This window comes from Malania oleifera, chromosome 13, assembly GCF_029873635.1.
Source record: "Malania oleifera isolate guangnan ecotype guangnan chromosome 13, ASM2987363v1, whole genome shotgun sequence".
Lineage (NCBI taxonomy): Eukaryota > Viridiplantae > Streptophyta > Magnoliopsida > Santalales > Ximeniaceae > Malania > Malania oleifera.
In genome coordinates, this window is record NC_080429.1 from 19622590 (window position 1) to 19638028 (window position 15439).

General features: G+C 34.9%; 1 protein-coding gene across 5 annotated transcripts; it reads right to left on the reverse strand.

Annotated features, from left to right (window-relative positions):
• Positions 1-2174: 2174 nt before the first annotated feature.
• LOC131146934 (phosphoribosylglycinamide formyltransferase, chloroplastic) lies at positions 2175-11358 on the reverse strand. Of its 5 annotated transcripts, none has more exons than XR_009134494.1 (7): positions 10937-11358; positions 7107-7806; positions 5299-5410; positions 3997-4173; positions 3194-3320; positions 2543-2762; positions 2175-2449 (listed from the first exon to the last, which is right to left on the reverse strand). XR_009134494.1 is itself a non-coding variant. In XM_058096790.1 (7 exons), the coding sequence occupies exons 2-6, from the start codon at positions 7513-7515 to the stop codon at positions 2649-2651; spliced, it is 939 nt and encodes a 312-aa protein (XP_057952773.1). In that variant the 5' UTR covers positions 7516-7806; positions 10937-11352; the 3' UTR covers positions 2175-2449; positions 2611-2648. The 5 variants fall into 5 exon arrangements, 2 of the variants coding, with proteins under 2 accessions (XP_057952773.1, XP_057952774.1); XR_009134495.1 differs by having other exon boundaries at positions 2611-2858; XR_009134496.1 differs by having other exon boundaries at positions 2543-2858; positions 10937-11352.
• Between the last annotated feature and the right edge of the window lie 4081 nt (positions 11359-15439).

A 15439-nucleotide genomic window follows, 5' to 3' on the forward strand; every position in this document is an offset into this window, starting at 1 on the left:
ATGATTAACTAGGTATCGTTCGTAAAACGGGTGTACAAAGGGTTCTAGTACTTTCCCATCGCATAACTAAACTCCCGATCCCATTTCTGGTAAATGCAGATTGAGACTACTAATTTCTTGAACTAAGTTTAGTTTAGAGACTAATTAATAAATAGTAATTAGGTGAATTAACTACACCTAAGAAAATAACAGGTTAGTGGCGACTCCATCAAACCTTCAATATTATCACCCCTTGCCATTCTGGACCCACCTCTGCGCTTGTGGTGTGTCATGGTTCTCAGCAAACGTATGCACATTGGAAATGGAATAGAAGAGAGATCTTGAAAATAGATTCGAGAAAGAAAATATTAATAAAGTAGAAGCATATTTACTACGAAGAACTTGGTTCACATAGCGGAGCACCGATGAGTATAATTGGACGTGGTGGTTCTCGACGAGAGAGAGAGAGAGAGAGAGGGAGAGGTACTCATATACTATGTGACAAATGCTGCTGTGTGCATTGGTCTGTCATTGTGAGAGGGAAGGGAGATGGGGAAAAGATAGTGGTTTCGTTTGGTGCGAACTAGAGAGAAGGAAAGGGGGTGGGAGAGGATAGGATGTTGCTTGTCTTCTCGTGATAGGAAGAAGTTGCTAAACAACATTAAGCATCTACTTTGATGATGACCGAATAAAAGTAATGAGAGGGTATTCAACTGTGCACCCAAAAAACACCGATCTCGTAATCTCTAAAGTTATTTAGCGAATCAATTCATTAAGAGACTATTCCTTATAAACAAAAGACACCTTAGAGAATAAAATCCAGTTTGCAATTTCTTTTGTAGGGTTTAAAAAAATAAAATTCATAGGTATCTCTTTTTCTAAATATAACATTGTACCATCTCAATTTTTGTTTGATAAGAATAATAGAAAAACTCTTAAAATAATTCATCGGATAAAAAGATTAAGCAGAGCAGCCTTATTTTTGTTAACAAAAATTATAATTTAAGGAGATTATTTGATAGTTGTCAAAACTTGAGAATTTTTTATAGTCATTTTGAACTCATGGTGCAATGTCATATTTAGAAAAATTCAAAACATATATTTAAAATTTACCAACTAAAATATCTTGTCGTACAACTGAGAAAAGGCTTGAATATTAATCCATCCCAATTCATTTTATAAGAATAGGTTAACTTTTAGAAAAATAACAAGTTTGATATGTTGTAAATCTTTTTTAATTTTTTTTGTCAATTACAAGTCGATGAATTTGAACCACATAAGAAGAAGTTAGTACATCTTCTATTTCATTTTACTTTCATCCCTCCTTGGTTTTGGATGTAGCAAATGAGTCAAATCACTCATGAGTTACTCAGCACTCAACTTGATAATGAATTACTTAAAACTTATTTATTAAATTAAATGACACAAGATCAAGTTAAAATTTCAAATTTGTCCGCTAAATGAACGAATCTCGAATGGCACCACATTCTAGTTGCCAAGCTTGCAAGCAAGATCCTTTGCCATCTTATTGAGACCATCTTGTAAGCCAATTCATTTACTGAGTTGTTTACTAACTCCTAACATAGTTTGATATTAATTATAAGAACTAATTCGATATTAGGCTCATTATGAATTTTACTTTGAAATTTTAAAATATATTTTCTATCAAATTATCTTTAATAATTATCAATCATGCTCAACTCATTGGTAATTTGAATCTATGTCAACTCATTTACTAATTTAGTTCAATGACTAATTTGACACTAGATTTAGTTTTGCCAATTTTAAGTTTGAAATCAAGCATTCAAGCTATGTTTGATTTCAGTTTATTTATTAATGTGAAATAAGTTTTATTTAAGTCAAACTCGAATTCTATATATAACAAAAATATTTATAACGAGTTGAGCTTGAATAATACTCTTAAAGCTCAATTCCAACTCTTTTTAGTGTTAGAACTAAACTCAAGTCAGTCAAAATATTCCCTCAAAAACTTACGAATTGCATATCTAAATGTTCATTCAGGTGTGGATAAATTGAGATGTGCATATTTGCTTTAATATCAATATATTATGCAAGGCTGAGATGTGCTTATTTAATTGATTTTTTTCAATAAAAATATTTAAGATGTACATATTTCTTTGGGAATGCTTGTAGTGAGTTTCCATATGGTTCCACCACTTCCTCAAGCATGAAAATTTGTAAATTCAATCAAAACTGGTATATGAAAGCTGTTGTACAACAACTGCAACAATGTCTGGATCAAAATCCCCAGGGACAACCATATGACATTGTAGTCCGGAGTGCAAAATTATTGTTGACATGTGAAAATATGTAAGTTAGCAATCACAATGATCAGATTTGCTGATAAAGACAACAATGAACAAATAAAAATGAGGTAGACCTTTTCAATGGCTGGGAAATTGCTCCTACAAAACCTGCATATTGGTCACTCTCTCATACAAAGCAAAGCCTGTAAGAGAAGGAAAATCAAATTTAACGAGTCACTCTTTGGTAATATATAATGAGGGGGTCAAAAAAGTTAAAAAGTGGTCTATAACATCACCTGGTTAGTAGGAATCATTGAATACCCAATAAACATATCAAGGGGCAGCAGAAGATATTGTTAGGTACCTCAAGGAAAAAAAGGAAGCTGCAGAAGTATGATTCTGTTAACTGTATGTACTAGGGTTTTCCCTGCTTTGGATGAGAGGGACACCATCGTCCCTCCAAACGATCCGCTCTTCACATAATGCTTTGGCCACCTCGACATATAACTGATGCTCCTGGAATAGGAAAATTGGAGGTGAGGAGGAAATCTAAGCCATGATTGTACTTCGTGATGCACCACGAAATGAGAACTCCAAATTTACTTCACTTTTCTTCAAAAAAAAAAAAAAAGAAGAAAAAGGAGAAAAATCAATCTTGTAAGTCTGATGAGTTTAACAGCAGTCATCTTTTCTAAGTACCCAAGTCTATATATCATTTTCTTATGTTAAACTTGTTGATTGACAAGACTTAAAATGTTATTACTTTTGGCCTTTTGGGTGGAGGGAGTGAGGGACTTAGCAATGACAAGTTGTAGAGGAAGGACAATTATTTTTATAAAAGAAGAAATTTGTCTTTGATATGAAAAGAGGGGAAATAACCCAATCCAATTTGAATATCAACAGAAATGGTATCTTTGGGTGGCCTAGACAAATGAAAAAAATCTCACCTCGTGAAGAACCCTTGCAGCTAGATCGCCTGCAGTGTCATTACAAAGCACAGGTACAACTCGTTGAGCAAGGATGCGCCCAGTGTCGTAATGTTCATCAACAAAATGGATTGTAGGACCTGAGTACCTAACAGAGGAAGCACAGAAACATCACGTTGAGGAACTCTCTTGATGTAATCTATTAAAGAAATAATCAAACTGAAATGGAAGAATCACGTGGAGGCAACATTCTGTAATTATGGAAACAAATGGTATAAAAAGAAATAATGTTAAATGAAGTTTACTCTTGCAAAACTGAAAGCTAAACACCAAACAGAACTAAATGTGATGAAGATGGAATGCACGGGTAAAACCCAAAAAATTCAAATACTCAACTTCTTCCAACCCTTAAAAACAAATTGTTAATGCCACAATGTGATTAAACCCATCTATATAAAGAGACCTAAAATCTACTTTCCAAAAGGCCTTCCAATCAAACCCCTTTAAAACAGCCTGCTGCAAAAGACCAGAGAGAAGTCAAATACTGAATCATTTCCTACAGCAATGGACAAGTGATTTGCTTGTAATGGGGGAATTATCCACATAATCAACATAAATTCATAACCAAATCAAAATAGGATTCGCTGATCAGGTATCAGGAACATTTCAAATTTGGTAACCATGTAAAATTTTTTGCATGTTAGCCAAGGAAAATGTGCACAAATGCATAATTGTAATGCATAAGGCACCAAATGGAAAAATAGAGCCAAAATATATTGCAGCAGCATTCTACAAAGGACAAAAAGATTACAATTGCAATGTACCTTGCTCCAGAGGCAATGACTGCTTTATGCACCTTCATACCATAATGACCTTTGCCTCCAAAAGCAGGAAGAAGTGAAGGATGAATATTTAATATGGATCTGCGATAACTCTGGATTAACTCAGCTGGTATGAGTTTCAGATAACCAGCAAGAAGAATAAAGTCCACTTTGAATCTCCTGTTTGCATATTTGAAAAAGGCAAAAATACATCCATGGTTAAGAAATTAAATCTATGCACCATGTAAAGGGGGAAAAAACAAATGCGGAGAGACCTTATAACAGGCAAACCAAAAGAAAAAGAGTCATCCAAGTGATGGTAAATTTTTGCCTACTTTAAGAGTGGGGGAAAAGTTAGTCTCCATTTCCCATTTTCATGAAACATAAAGGAAATAAAAAATCCAGTGACTTGCTACAATAGGCATTGACAGGGGTCTCAGAAGCGAGTGTCAGAGGATCTTCGAATTTTTATTTATTGTCTATTTGTTTTTCCAAACACCAAAATATAACAAATATCTTCATTTTGGACATGTAATGCCAGAAATAGCATACAACTAAAGAAGACCAAAAGAATAGAAAATAATTAACATCCATTACTTAAACGGCTTGTTATTGTGCTTATGGAAAATATACAAATAAATGGAAACTCAAACCAAGCAAGGAAATTATCAATCATATTGAGTATCCATTTACCACAAACAAAAAGTGTAACTGGCCAAAGTTAAAACAACACAAAAAAAACCCAGCATAAAAACACACTAGGCTGAAAACTATGCCAGATAAAAGAATTTAACCAAAGAAATATGCTATGAACACTAATAAGATCTAAAGCATTGTTTCCATGGAACATCAATATATCTGACAGGCACAACTGTTTCAACCCTGCAGAAATTGAAGCAGGCGGCATTTTCAATCTATTTAGCAGACTAGTAGATTTGCAGCATATTTCAAGCAAGATTTCCAAATGGATGGTCAGCACGGAACATCAACATAGATGATAGTCCAATTGACTGCAAATCAACAAAAATCAATTCCAATGGCATTTTCAATTTATTAGGAAGAAAGCTATATTTGCATGCAAGAATTCCAACAGCAAGGAATGCAAGAATTTCAATGGCAATGAAAGTAATTAATTGAGTATGCATCAAACAATACACTAAAACTGGAAAACCCCCCTCCAGGTAACCAGGTATTAGAGACAATTCACCATAGATAAAACCATCACCCACCCACCTACCCCACTTCCCCAAAAAAAAAGAGAGAAAAAAAAATGATGAAGAAAATACTTTAGGAAGAAAATCTAACCTAAGAGCAGCTACGAGGTCACTAGAAGACAGTCCCTCAGGTTCACCTTTTGTATTGGGGAACAAAATAACTGGGATGCCATTATGTCTTGCATATTCTGCACCTCCACAATCTGCCATAAATGGGAAAAGAAGATAAAGTGGATGTACCAAATCCACAAGAAAAAAAATAGAAGCATTTCTTTTGCATCATGTGGCACAACAATTAAGTAATATGAATTTCTCAAATCTCAATTCATCTACAATTAAGATTATAAAAATTTTAATATCTTGAGGGAAAATAAAGTCTTCTTTGCTTTTTTTTGACCATTTATAAAGGGCTTCATTTTATTATCACAGTCAAGCAAACATTTTGAGCTAAATTTGTGCTCAAGTCCTTCCTCAGTTATAAAAGAACAAAATGGAAATTTCCCCTCACACTCCCCAATGAGGAAAAAAGAGCTTTAGGGAAAACAGCAAAAGCTCCAATCTAGTCAAAAATTAAGATTAAACTAAAATATAAACATGAGAAAATAGGTTACATAGAAGTATAAAAATTAAGCAAAACCCAAGTTTAAAATTTTCTTGGAATTTCAGTGAGTGCACACTTCACAGTAAAAATTGGAAAATTATGTCAACCAAAATATAAAATTTAATAGCATTAGTTCCAAGTCACTACTAATAGATAAATAGTTATGGTTCCCAAATTCAATTTTATGCAGAGAATGGAATATATACCCAAAAAGCAAGAAAAGCTCAGGATAAATATGCCTTAAGTATTTGAAACTCTTGGGCTCAACAATGAAGCATTTCCTAGAAACTTGTCCTGTGAAAAGGCCGAATGAAATCCATGTATGACTCTCAACTCTCAAGTGTGCTAATAAAAATAAATAACTAAATAAAATAAAAGTTTCAGGAAACAATATGTAAGGAAAATAAAAAATGATCCAGGAAAATAAGAACAGGCAACAATTGAAACACCGTTAAAGCGTAGGAGCTAAAAAAAGCAAAGGAAAAATTTTACACCACTAAGAATATTACCTTTACCACGCAACAGCCCTTGAATAACCACCTTAATATTGTAAACAAACAATTAGGCATGTTTTTGGATGTCACTTTGAAGTTTTTTGTTTTCTTTGTTTGGCTAAGTAGGACATCCTGTGGAGATAAATGGTTGTATTATGTAGTCCATGGCACTTTAAATGCAATCATGGGAAACAATGACATGATTGTTGCAATCACCAAGGCAGACGGTTTAGGATTAATTTTAGGATATCATGAAGTATTTGTTTGGGTAAGTAGGACATCCTGTGGAGATAAATGGTTGTATTATGTAGTCAATGGCACTTTAAATGCAATCATGGGAGACAATGACAAGATTGTTGCAATCACCAAGGCAGACGGTTTAGCAATAATTTTAGGATATCATAAAGTATGTGTCAAGTTTTCACAATTTCTTTACATGTAATAGTATTATTAGCGGCCATTTCTTAATAGTAGTCGTACTTAAAGTGATTATTTCTACATGAGATTTCTAATGCAAAGAAGGTTCTATTGTCTGAGGACAGCTGAATGTGCTACTGATGCTGTTAAATGAGAATAGTACGCCATCATCGCGACAAAACTATATGTCAAGATGTATTGGACACCTCATTATGCCTTTCAAAATGATATGAATGATTGAATCAAATTGCTCAATAAATAAATAAAGAAAACCCCAATTACTAATCTGCAAACGATTGGAATGGATTTAGGCTCCTAAACTTAGCAACAAGTTCTGAAAACATAATAACAGAAACAAAAAAAAAAAGTCGACAGAGCATACAGTACCATGTTTGTTTGTAACCAAGACAACAACATCTCCATACACTGAACCCCGAACTGAAGCCTCGTGAATCGACCGAAAGTTCGACCCCCCGCCAGAAACAAAAACTGCTAGTTTTTTCCGCAGCTTTAGATCTTCCCCGTCTCCAGTAAAGTTGGTTGCTTTTTCTATAGTACTTCTACACTGTAATATGTTCTTAGACCACACCCTGTGAGAGCCAGAAGAGAGATGGGTTCTGAGAGAGACCCTATTCTGTGATTGAAGAAGATGAGGAAGAGGAAGAGGAGAAGAAGAAGAAGAAGAAGAAGAAAGTGGAGGTAATTTTGAAAAGAATAGTTTGCTAGGACTTTGGAATGGTCGGATTGTTGAGTTTGTACAAAACCAAGGAAACAGGGTTTGTGCTTGAGCTTCCATTGATTGATATTTGAAGGAGTAATGTTACGGAGGCCAAAAAATATTACCTATGCAACAAACTTTTGGAGGAAACCACCAGCAGTGAAAATGAGAAGAATGAGATAGAAGAAGATGAAAGCTGGAGGCAGCGAAAGAAAGGGAGAGATGACACGCACTGTGGGGGTTGTTGCTGCACAAACAAGAGGGGAGATCAGAATACCACACAGAGTGTGAAGACTGGAAGAATTTCAGAAATGGAGACGATTACTCGATTTGGTTAGTGGGGTTTTGGGTTGGCTGTGATTCCGTGCCCTGCACATGCATTGAAATATCTTTTACAAACCAATAACATAGTTCCACATAACAAAATTTATTTACTGTTGTTTAAGTTAAAAAGGGAAAATATCAGCAATAATATGATAATGTTAAAATTTAAAATATTTAATAGGAACTAGATTTGATTAAATCAAAGATAAAGACCAACTTAATTTAAAGAGAAATACTGCCAGGAATACAGACAGGCAGAATGTAACCCAGAGGGAAAACAAACCCCATTGGCAAGAAAAGAAAAAATTAAAAGAGCATTAGGGAAAAGAGGGGTGAGCCCACCTTGCAGAGGGCAGCAGATGCACCAAAAGGAAGAACAATAAGGCAAAATAAAGCCAACACTAATCAGAAGCTGACCCATATCTACGGAAAATTGCAAGAAACACCCAAGGCAACAACTCTCACCAGCCCCGGCCCCTAAACACTGTTTGCTGACAAAAAAGGCAATCTGTCAGTGTACCAAAGTCTCGCACAGATACCCTCTTCTGTAGATGCAAAGCCACACTTAACTCCAATCCCTCCCCCCCCCCTTCCCCCCCTTTTTCAAAATCTCCTAATAAACAAGCACAGCAGCAAATTAATAGAACAGAAAAGGAAAAAAAATCAGAGGAAGACGGGAAAAAAAAATGCAATGGGAAGCTTGCATTTTCCAAAAAGAACATTATTAAATAATGCACAACAACAACAAATCAAATCTTAAGTCCCACTAGGTGGGGTCGGCTACATAAATCCTTTTTTCGTCAATTTGCACAACCATGGGCAATTTCCTCCAACAAATTCAGGGGGTATTAAATCCTTAATCACTATCTCATTCCAAATCCAAAACAGCAAAGTAGAAATTGACAATTATGGCACCAAAAAAGACCAAAACATCTCAAACAGTCACATTTCTACTTAAAATCTACGCCTTTAAAATAATTGAATAGTGAGTAAAGTAGCCCTGTCAAGAACTTAAATGACCAATAATTAAAAGAGGAAAAAATAAAGGCAGTTGCCGGACATACTACATGAACTTCTTTGTTCATTATCATTTGCTGCAGTGCTTTTGGTGGGCAGTGGAAATTTAATGTGCATCAATCTGCATACTAAATGCCCCACAAACCAATGCCTCAATACCTTGCCAAGCTCCTCCTTGGTCTGCTTTACAGCCAGACAACGTTTGGTAAGTGTAGATTTACCACATCCCATGGCTTCATGAAGTAATCAACTAATAAAACAGCCTAGTGCCAAAAGTGTAAAAATGATTTCTAGCTTCTATAAGAACAAGACTGAGACCAACATGAAAGGTTTTGCTGAACCCATCATTATGAGCTGGAAAACACCTGCAGTTTTGGCAGCATGGAAAAATATTCCATGATCTAATAGCTGACCAACATTAATAACATGGTGTTCACAATTCACACAATGATTCCTTCAAAGGCAACACCGAAGAAACACAAGATCGCTAGAAATAAAATCAAAGCCATCTCAATTAAAGACCATATTTTCCATGTCACCAAAAAAAATTAATTTGTGTTTGAAAGCATGTATTAAGTCTCAAACTTGAATTTGTCTGAATTTAAACAAAATTGTATATAATTTTATATTACATTTTACCCAAATCAACTGTCAAAATTCAATTTGGGACACTTTAAGTGAGTGACAAAACCTTTTCCACATTCGAGGCATTGCACAGGCACACACTTTGAGGATTTTAATGGAAAAAAGAAACACTTCAGGGGGTATAAAAAAGCTATAAGAACATTATGGTTTATCACCATCATGCCATAGGAAATCACTAACCAAATTAATACACATTCACATTGCGTTGAAACCTCTCTGGCCCTTAGAAAAATCCATTTTTGGTCACATTGCAACAAGCACACACATACATGTGCACCCACAAAGACACAGACTGTAACCCCCTTAATGGTGACCTTTCTTTGTAGAACAATCTTCAAAATTCCGACCTCAAAAAATAAGAAATCAATTCCTAATCCTACTTGGTAGCTAGTTTGGAAAGAAAAAGACCTAGTGGTGGTGGTGCATGACATGCAGGGAACCCTGACCAGTGTAGGATACCCCACCCTCCATACCCCCAATGCTCAAAAGACAGTCCTTGTGTCACAAATTCTAGCTTCTTATTTCCATGAAAAGAAAGCCGAAAGCCCCAACCCCCTTCTCAGCTTCTTCCATTTTGTTTATCAGAAGGAAGATCCTGGTTCAACAGAACAACAGAAAATTTTCGCTTGCCTCCTTACACTGCTATCCTGGATTGGCAATCATTCAAAGTGCGCCATTTCTAACACAAAAATTAAACTGCTCACCCACCACCAGGCACCAAGAACTTCCATGACACTGCTACCAAAAGTTCTTTCTTTGTTTCTATAGTTTCTTCACTGTTACATTGATTTCTTTTTCTCTTCTTTTTCTCCTCGTCTGTTGCCTTCTATTAATTTCAAACACAGAACCTCATGATTGCATTGTGTATGAGCAAATGCCAGCATCCCTTGTGGCCTCTGCCCAGAACCCACTCCAGAAGAGCCAGAACTGGAGAAGCCTTCTTATTTAAGGCCTCCAATATACAAGAAGCTATTTTGAAAATAATCATCATAAAATCAAAATTGAGGAATTTGAATTCATTAACAAGGCATAAAACCAAGAAAATTGACTATATTATATTCAAATATATTGTGAAATCATATTATTGAGAAATAATGAATTAGTAAAATCAATTTCATTAGGGAATCATTGAAAACAGATTTACAAAATTCTATTTGGTGCATCAAATGGTCGCAGGTTGGGAATTTCCCCCTTGAGTCAACCCTGTATTGGTAAAATACTTTTGGCTTATCAGTCAAAAAGTTCCAATGAAACCTCGGATTCTAGTGCTGTATGTCACCAACCCTTAACATCCCACCCACCAACATGCTGTCTTGTGTCTCCCTACTCCCTAAGAAGCCCTGATACCGAAACGGCATACGGGTATGATACAGATACGATGATAGGGAAATTTTGTAAAAATAAGGATACGATGCAGAGTTAATTAATATATATATTCTGGCATGTTTTTCCTTTTGAATGAAAAATAGTAAACAGACGGGGAAAAGGGAGGAAGGAGGAGGGAGAGACTCACGTTGCAACTTGCAAGAAGACTGAAGAGTGAAGAGGCTTCGAGGTAGGTCCTACAGGCTGTCGACTTCAAGCTCCTTCGGCAGAGTTGCAGTCTCGCGCGCAGAGAAGAAGATTGAATAGAAGAGGCTTCGTCGCTTCGAGACAGGAACTTTGCTTAGAAGACTGAAGAGAAGAGGTTTTCAGATGTCCGGCGATGACTGTAGGCTGCGATGAAGTGGAAGAGAAATCGTTCGAAGGCTGCCGCTGCGATGAAGCTGAGATGTCCGGCAACGGAAGCTGTCAGGGAGGTTCAAAGGCTGCGCGATGTCCGGCAACGGAGGCTGGGAAGGAGGTCCAAAGAGTAGGACGGTGGTCGTTCGTCACAGATTCAGAGTGTTCTTTGCCTCAGTTCTCTCTCTCTCCTTTTTTTTTTTTGTCTTTTCCCTGTCAACGAGCGCTAAATAGGTAGAGTAAATTTACAAGCATAAATTAATTTAACAAAATCGTAACAGCTCATGCATTCAATAATATAAAGAAATTATAATTGTTTTTAAATTTATAATTATTTTTTATTATAAATATTATTACAAAAGTATAATTAATATATCATCTCAATTTGAAATGTCAATTTAATTATGATTTTTACTTTAATGATTGTACAATAGAAAAATATTATTTTTATTAATAATAAATGATGCAAATTATTAAGTTAATTTTTTATAAACAAATTAAAGAACTTATTTAATATCTAGATAATAAACTATTCAATCATATGACTATTTAAATATATTCTAAAATTTTCCTTGACCAAATCATAAAAATTTTATGAATAAATAATACTACTATGCTTTTCATACAAGGAAAGTATATTCATTTTTTTTTAAATAATAAGTTCAATAAAAAAAATAATCAAATGATAATATATTTTAGTTTTAATATAAAATTAATAGACATAAATGAGTACAAAAAAAAATATCAACTTAAAAGTCTTGTGCATCCAAAATCAAAGAGCTCTCCATTAATTAACAAAAAAATAATAATAAGAAGGGCTTTTCTTTGTAATTTTTAACTGTAGATTTCTTTGTAATTTGTTTGGGAAGGAAAACAAATTATGATTTTTTTTTTGTAATTTTTGTGAGATAATTTATCTTAAAACGCAGGGTTGCAGGTTCAATTCATGTGCTGTATATCCCCATGTGTCTGATAAAAGCTTTCAATATATGTCTAATACATATTAGGTTGGGTTTGACTTGTATGTGCAATGACCTGAAGTATAATGGTATTTAAATAATAATTAAGAAAAAAAAAATGGGAATAGAAAAGAGGGCGCAGCAGACTTCGTCGACAAGAAAATACCGAGGAGGGTTTTGGCAATTCTGAATTTCGTTGACGAGGAGTGAAGGTGTTTCTTCAGGGACTTGTCGACGAATTCGGTCTTATAAATAGCCTAAAACTGATATTTAAACGCAGAAAAATTAGGAAATTCTTTCTCTCTCTCTCCTCCCTACGGTTTCTCTCTCATCTCTCTCCGATTTTGGCTTCGTCGTTCGTCGGATTAACGATCTGATGCCACCACGACACTCCTGGGGAAGTTATCTCCAAATCTGCCGAAACGGATCGCTGGTGGGATCGAGTTGAAATTCATTCCTGGGTTAGTAAGGTTAAATATGCAAAATTTGGTCTTCCCGTAGTTATAGGAAAGGTTATTCACAGAAAAATATTAAAGTTTAGTATTGTGAGTTGTTGGTTTTAGGGTGTTGCTCAGGGAACCCTGTGGGTGCAGGACAAGTAGATTTTTAGGTAGTTTCTTTTCAGTATCAAGTAAGGGAATAAACTAAAGAAATTATTTTTCACGCAAATTACTATTATTTATCAGTAAATTAATTTTCAGAAAAACATGTATTATATCTTAATATTATTGAGTAAATGAATATTTGGGAAAATACTATTGTTATACAGGAATTACGATTTTAGAATGAAATGTATGATTTTATTCAGCATTGTGTGACATGAATATTATTTTTACATGATATGTATTATATTATGACAATTTTATGAATAAGCACGTTTTTAGGAATTATGAAATAATGCAGTATATGATGATTTTGAAATACATGATAAATGACTTATTTACTCAGAATGATGTGCATGAGATTTTCGGTGTAAGGTTGTGATTGATAGTCGGCGCAAGGTCGTGTATGTTATATGTTTCCGGTGCAAGGTCGTGTTTATGAAATATTTGGCGCAAGACCGTATTTACAAAATGTTGCGCAATGTCGTATTTATGAAAGTATAGAAATGCTATCAATTCATTTATGTTAAACGCTATATTTTTATGTATTATATGTTATCAAAACCCGGATGTTAGTTTATTTCAGTTTCAGGAGCACGGTTGTAATAACTCAGAAATTAAAGTAAATAGAAAATATAATAATGAAATGGATTAATGGGTAAAAGGAGAAAATGAAGAATTTTTTTAAAAGAAAAGTAGGCCTTGTCGACAAATGTCCTGTCTTCGTCGACGAGTGTCCTTCTAAGCTCATCGACGAACTCCAGTTTCTCGTCAATGAAGGAATCCTGAGAGAGAATTTTGGAACTCTGAATTTTGTCGACGAAGGTATCTTCTCGTCGACGAAGTCTCTATAGCGCCTCGTTGATGAACCCATGTGTCTCGTCGACGAAGCCCTGCCTATAAATTGAAATTCTTTCATTTTTCAGTGTGAAACTCAGGTAAATTCTCCTTCTCTCTCTAGAAAACGATCTCCTAGCCTTCTCCCTTCAATTTCGGGTCAGATTTGACCCGATTTGACGATCCGGAACCGCCACGGGGTTCGTAGGATCATTCTCTTCAAAGCTGTAGGAACTGATCGTTGGATTGTGAGGTTTAGGAAACATCCCAAAATCAGGGTAAGTTAGTTATTTTGGGATTTTCTTAAGGAATATTGTTATCTGGAGTCTAGGAAATAGTAAATAGGTGTTTTTTTTAAGATTTGAGTTAATTGGAAATCATTTAAACTAAGTTAGGATTTTTTGGATTCAAGGTCCAAGTGAACGTTGCAGGTATCGGTTCGAGGATCCTGCCAGCGCAGTTTGAAGTCAGGTAAAAGGGAAATTTATATATTAAATCAGGTTTTTCATGAATTAAAATGGATTATATGTTATTTAAATATATATATGTTTGTATGTGGGTTTAAAATGCCAGCCATGAAATTTATGTTTTCTAAGCCTAGGATTGTTTATATAGCTATATATATGTGAAAATAAACGGATGAAAGTGAAAGGAATTTTCTAAGGAATTAAGTAAGAAATGAAATGTATTTTCAGCATATAAATGTTAATTATGACTTGGCTTATTTTGTAAGGAATGTATATGAATTTTATTGTTAAACTGTGTGGTATGAGATTCTGTGCAAATTATTGAGAATAAAATAAGATATGGACAATGTTACTTGTGTATGTTAAATGCAACCATGTAAATGTAAGACAATTGAAAGACAACCATGTTAGCAGATTCTAGTGCATTTCTATGTGGACTAACTGTAGCAGATTCTAGCGCATTTCTATGTGGAAACTAACAAATGATGGCTAAAGACCAGTTGTAGTACGAAGGAATGAAATGTGAAATGTTATGCAATGAAATGACAATAGAATGACTATGAAATGAAAGGACAAATGTGAACGATGTAAATGGGAAAGAGTCATTCAGAGTGAAATAAAATGCAATGTTTAAGTTATGAACATGAACAGATGTGTATGAATGAATAATGACAGAAAGGAAGAATGTACTATGTTATTAGAAGTAAATATGTATATAGAACATGTTACGATTAGGCGAGGCTAACTCTTCGCCTGAAGGCTTGCTGAGAAAGGCGAGTGCACTAGTAGTTTCAGATGTGGCAGTAGCTGCATAACGCACTAGGGCAGAGGGAACCTATTTGTATGAGCGGGTAAATTTCCCTATCCTTAGGGTCTTTGCCATAAACTATTATTGAATGCGTGAGTACGAGATCAAGTTAATACTTGAGGGCTTACTGAGTAAGGTGAGTGCCCTGGCATACTTTAGTTGTGACCTTAGGGTTACCTAAGTATCAGAGCAGAGGGGTGCTACTTGTATGGGCGGGTAATCACCCCTATCCTTGAGTAATCTCGTCGGTAAATCTCTGCATGTGATTGTTAGGTTCAGAAAATGGTTTTAATGTTATGATAATGATTCGCAAATGTATTTAAAATGATATCTATATACCTCATGTTAGCCACATGCTGCTTTAAATGTATGTTTTTTCCCTTACTGAGATGTGTCTCACCCAAATATGAATGTTTCTTTTTCAGAACATCCTCGAGGTCGGGCTTAGGAGCTTGATGGTATTTTAGCATTTTTAAGGACTATAAAAGAAAGGGTATATGTTGATACTATTTTGGGGATGTATATGTTTATGTTTTATGTCTTTATGATTTAAGGATAAAGAGTAAGTAATGGTTGTGAAAATACTGGAATGTTTTGGAGTTGTGTATTTATGGAAATGCA

Bases quoted from the DNA above. Each gene is read 5' to 3' on its own strand.
- LOC131146934 (XM_058096790.1), bottom strand. From the start codon at position 7,515: ATGGAAGCTCAAGCACAAACCCTGTTTCCTTGGTTTTGTACAAACTCA. The intron at 5,411-7,106 runs GTACTGTATGCT...CATTTATGGCAG, and splicing joins CTTGGTTACAAACAAACATG to ATTGTGGAGGTGCAGAATAT. The intron at 3,321-3,996 runs GTACATTGCAAT...TTCCTCTGTTAG, and splicing joins GTCATTGCCTCTGGAGCAAG to GTACTCAGGTCCTACAATCC.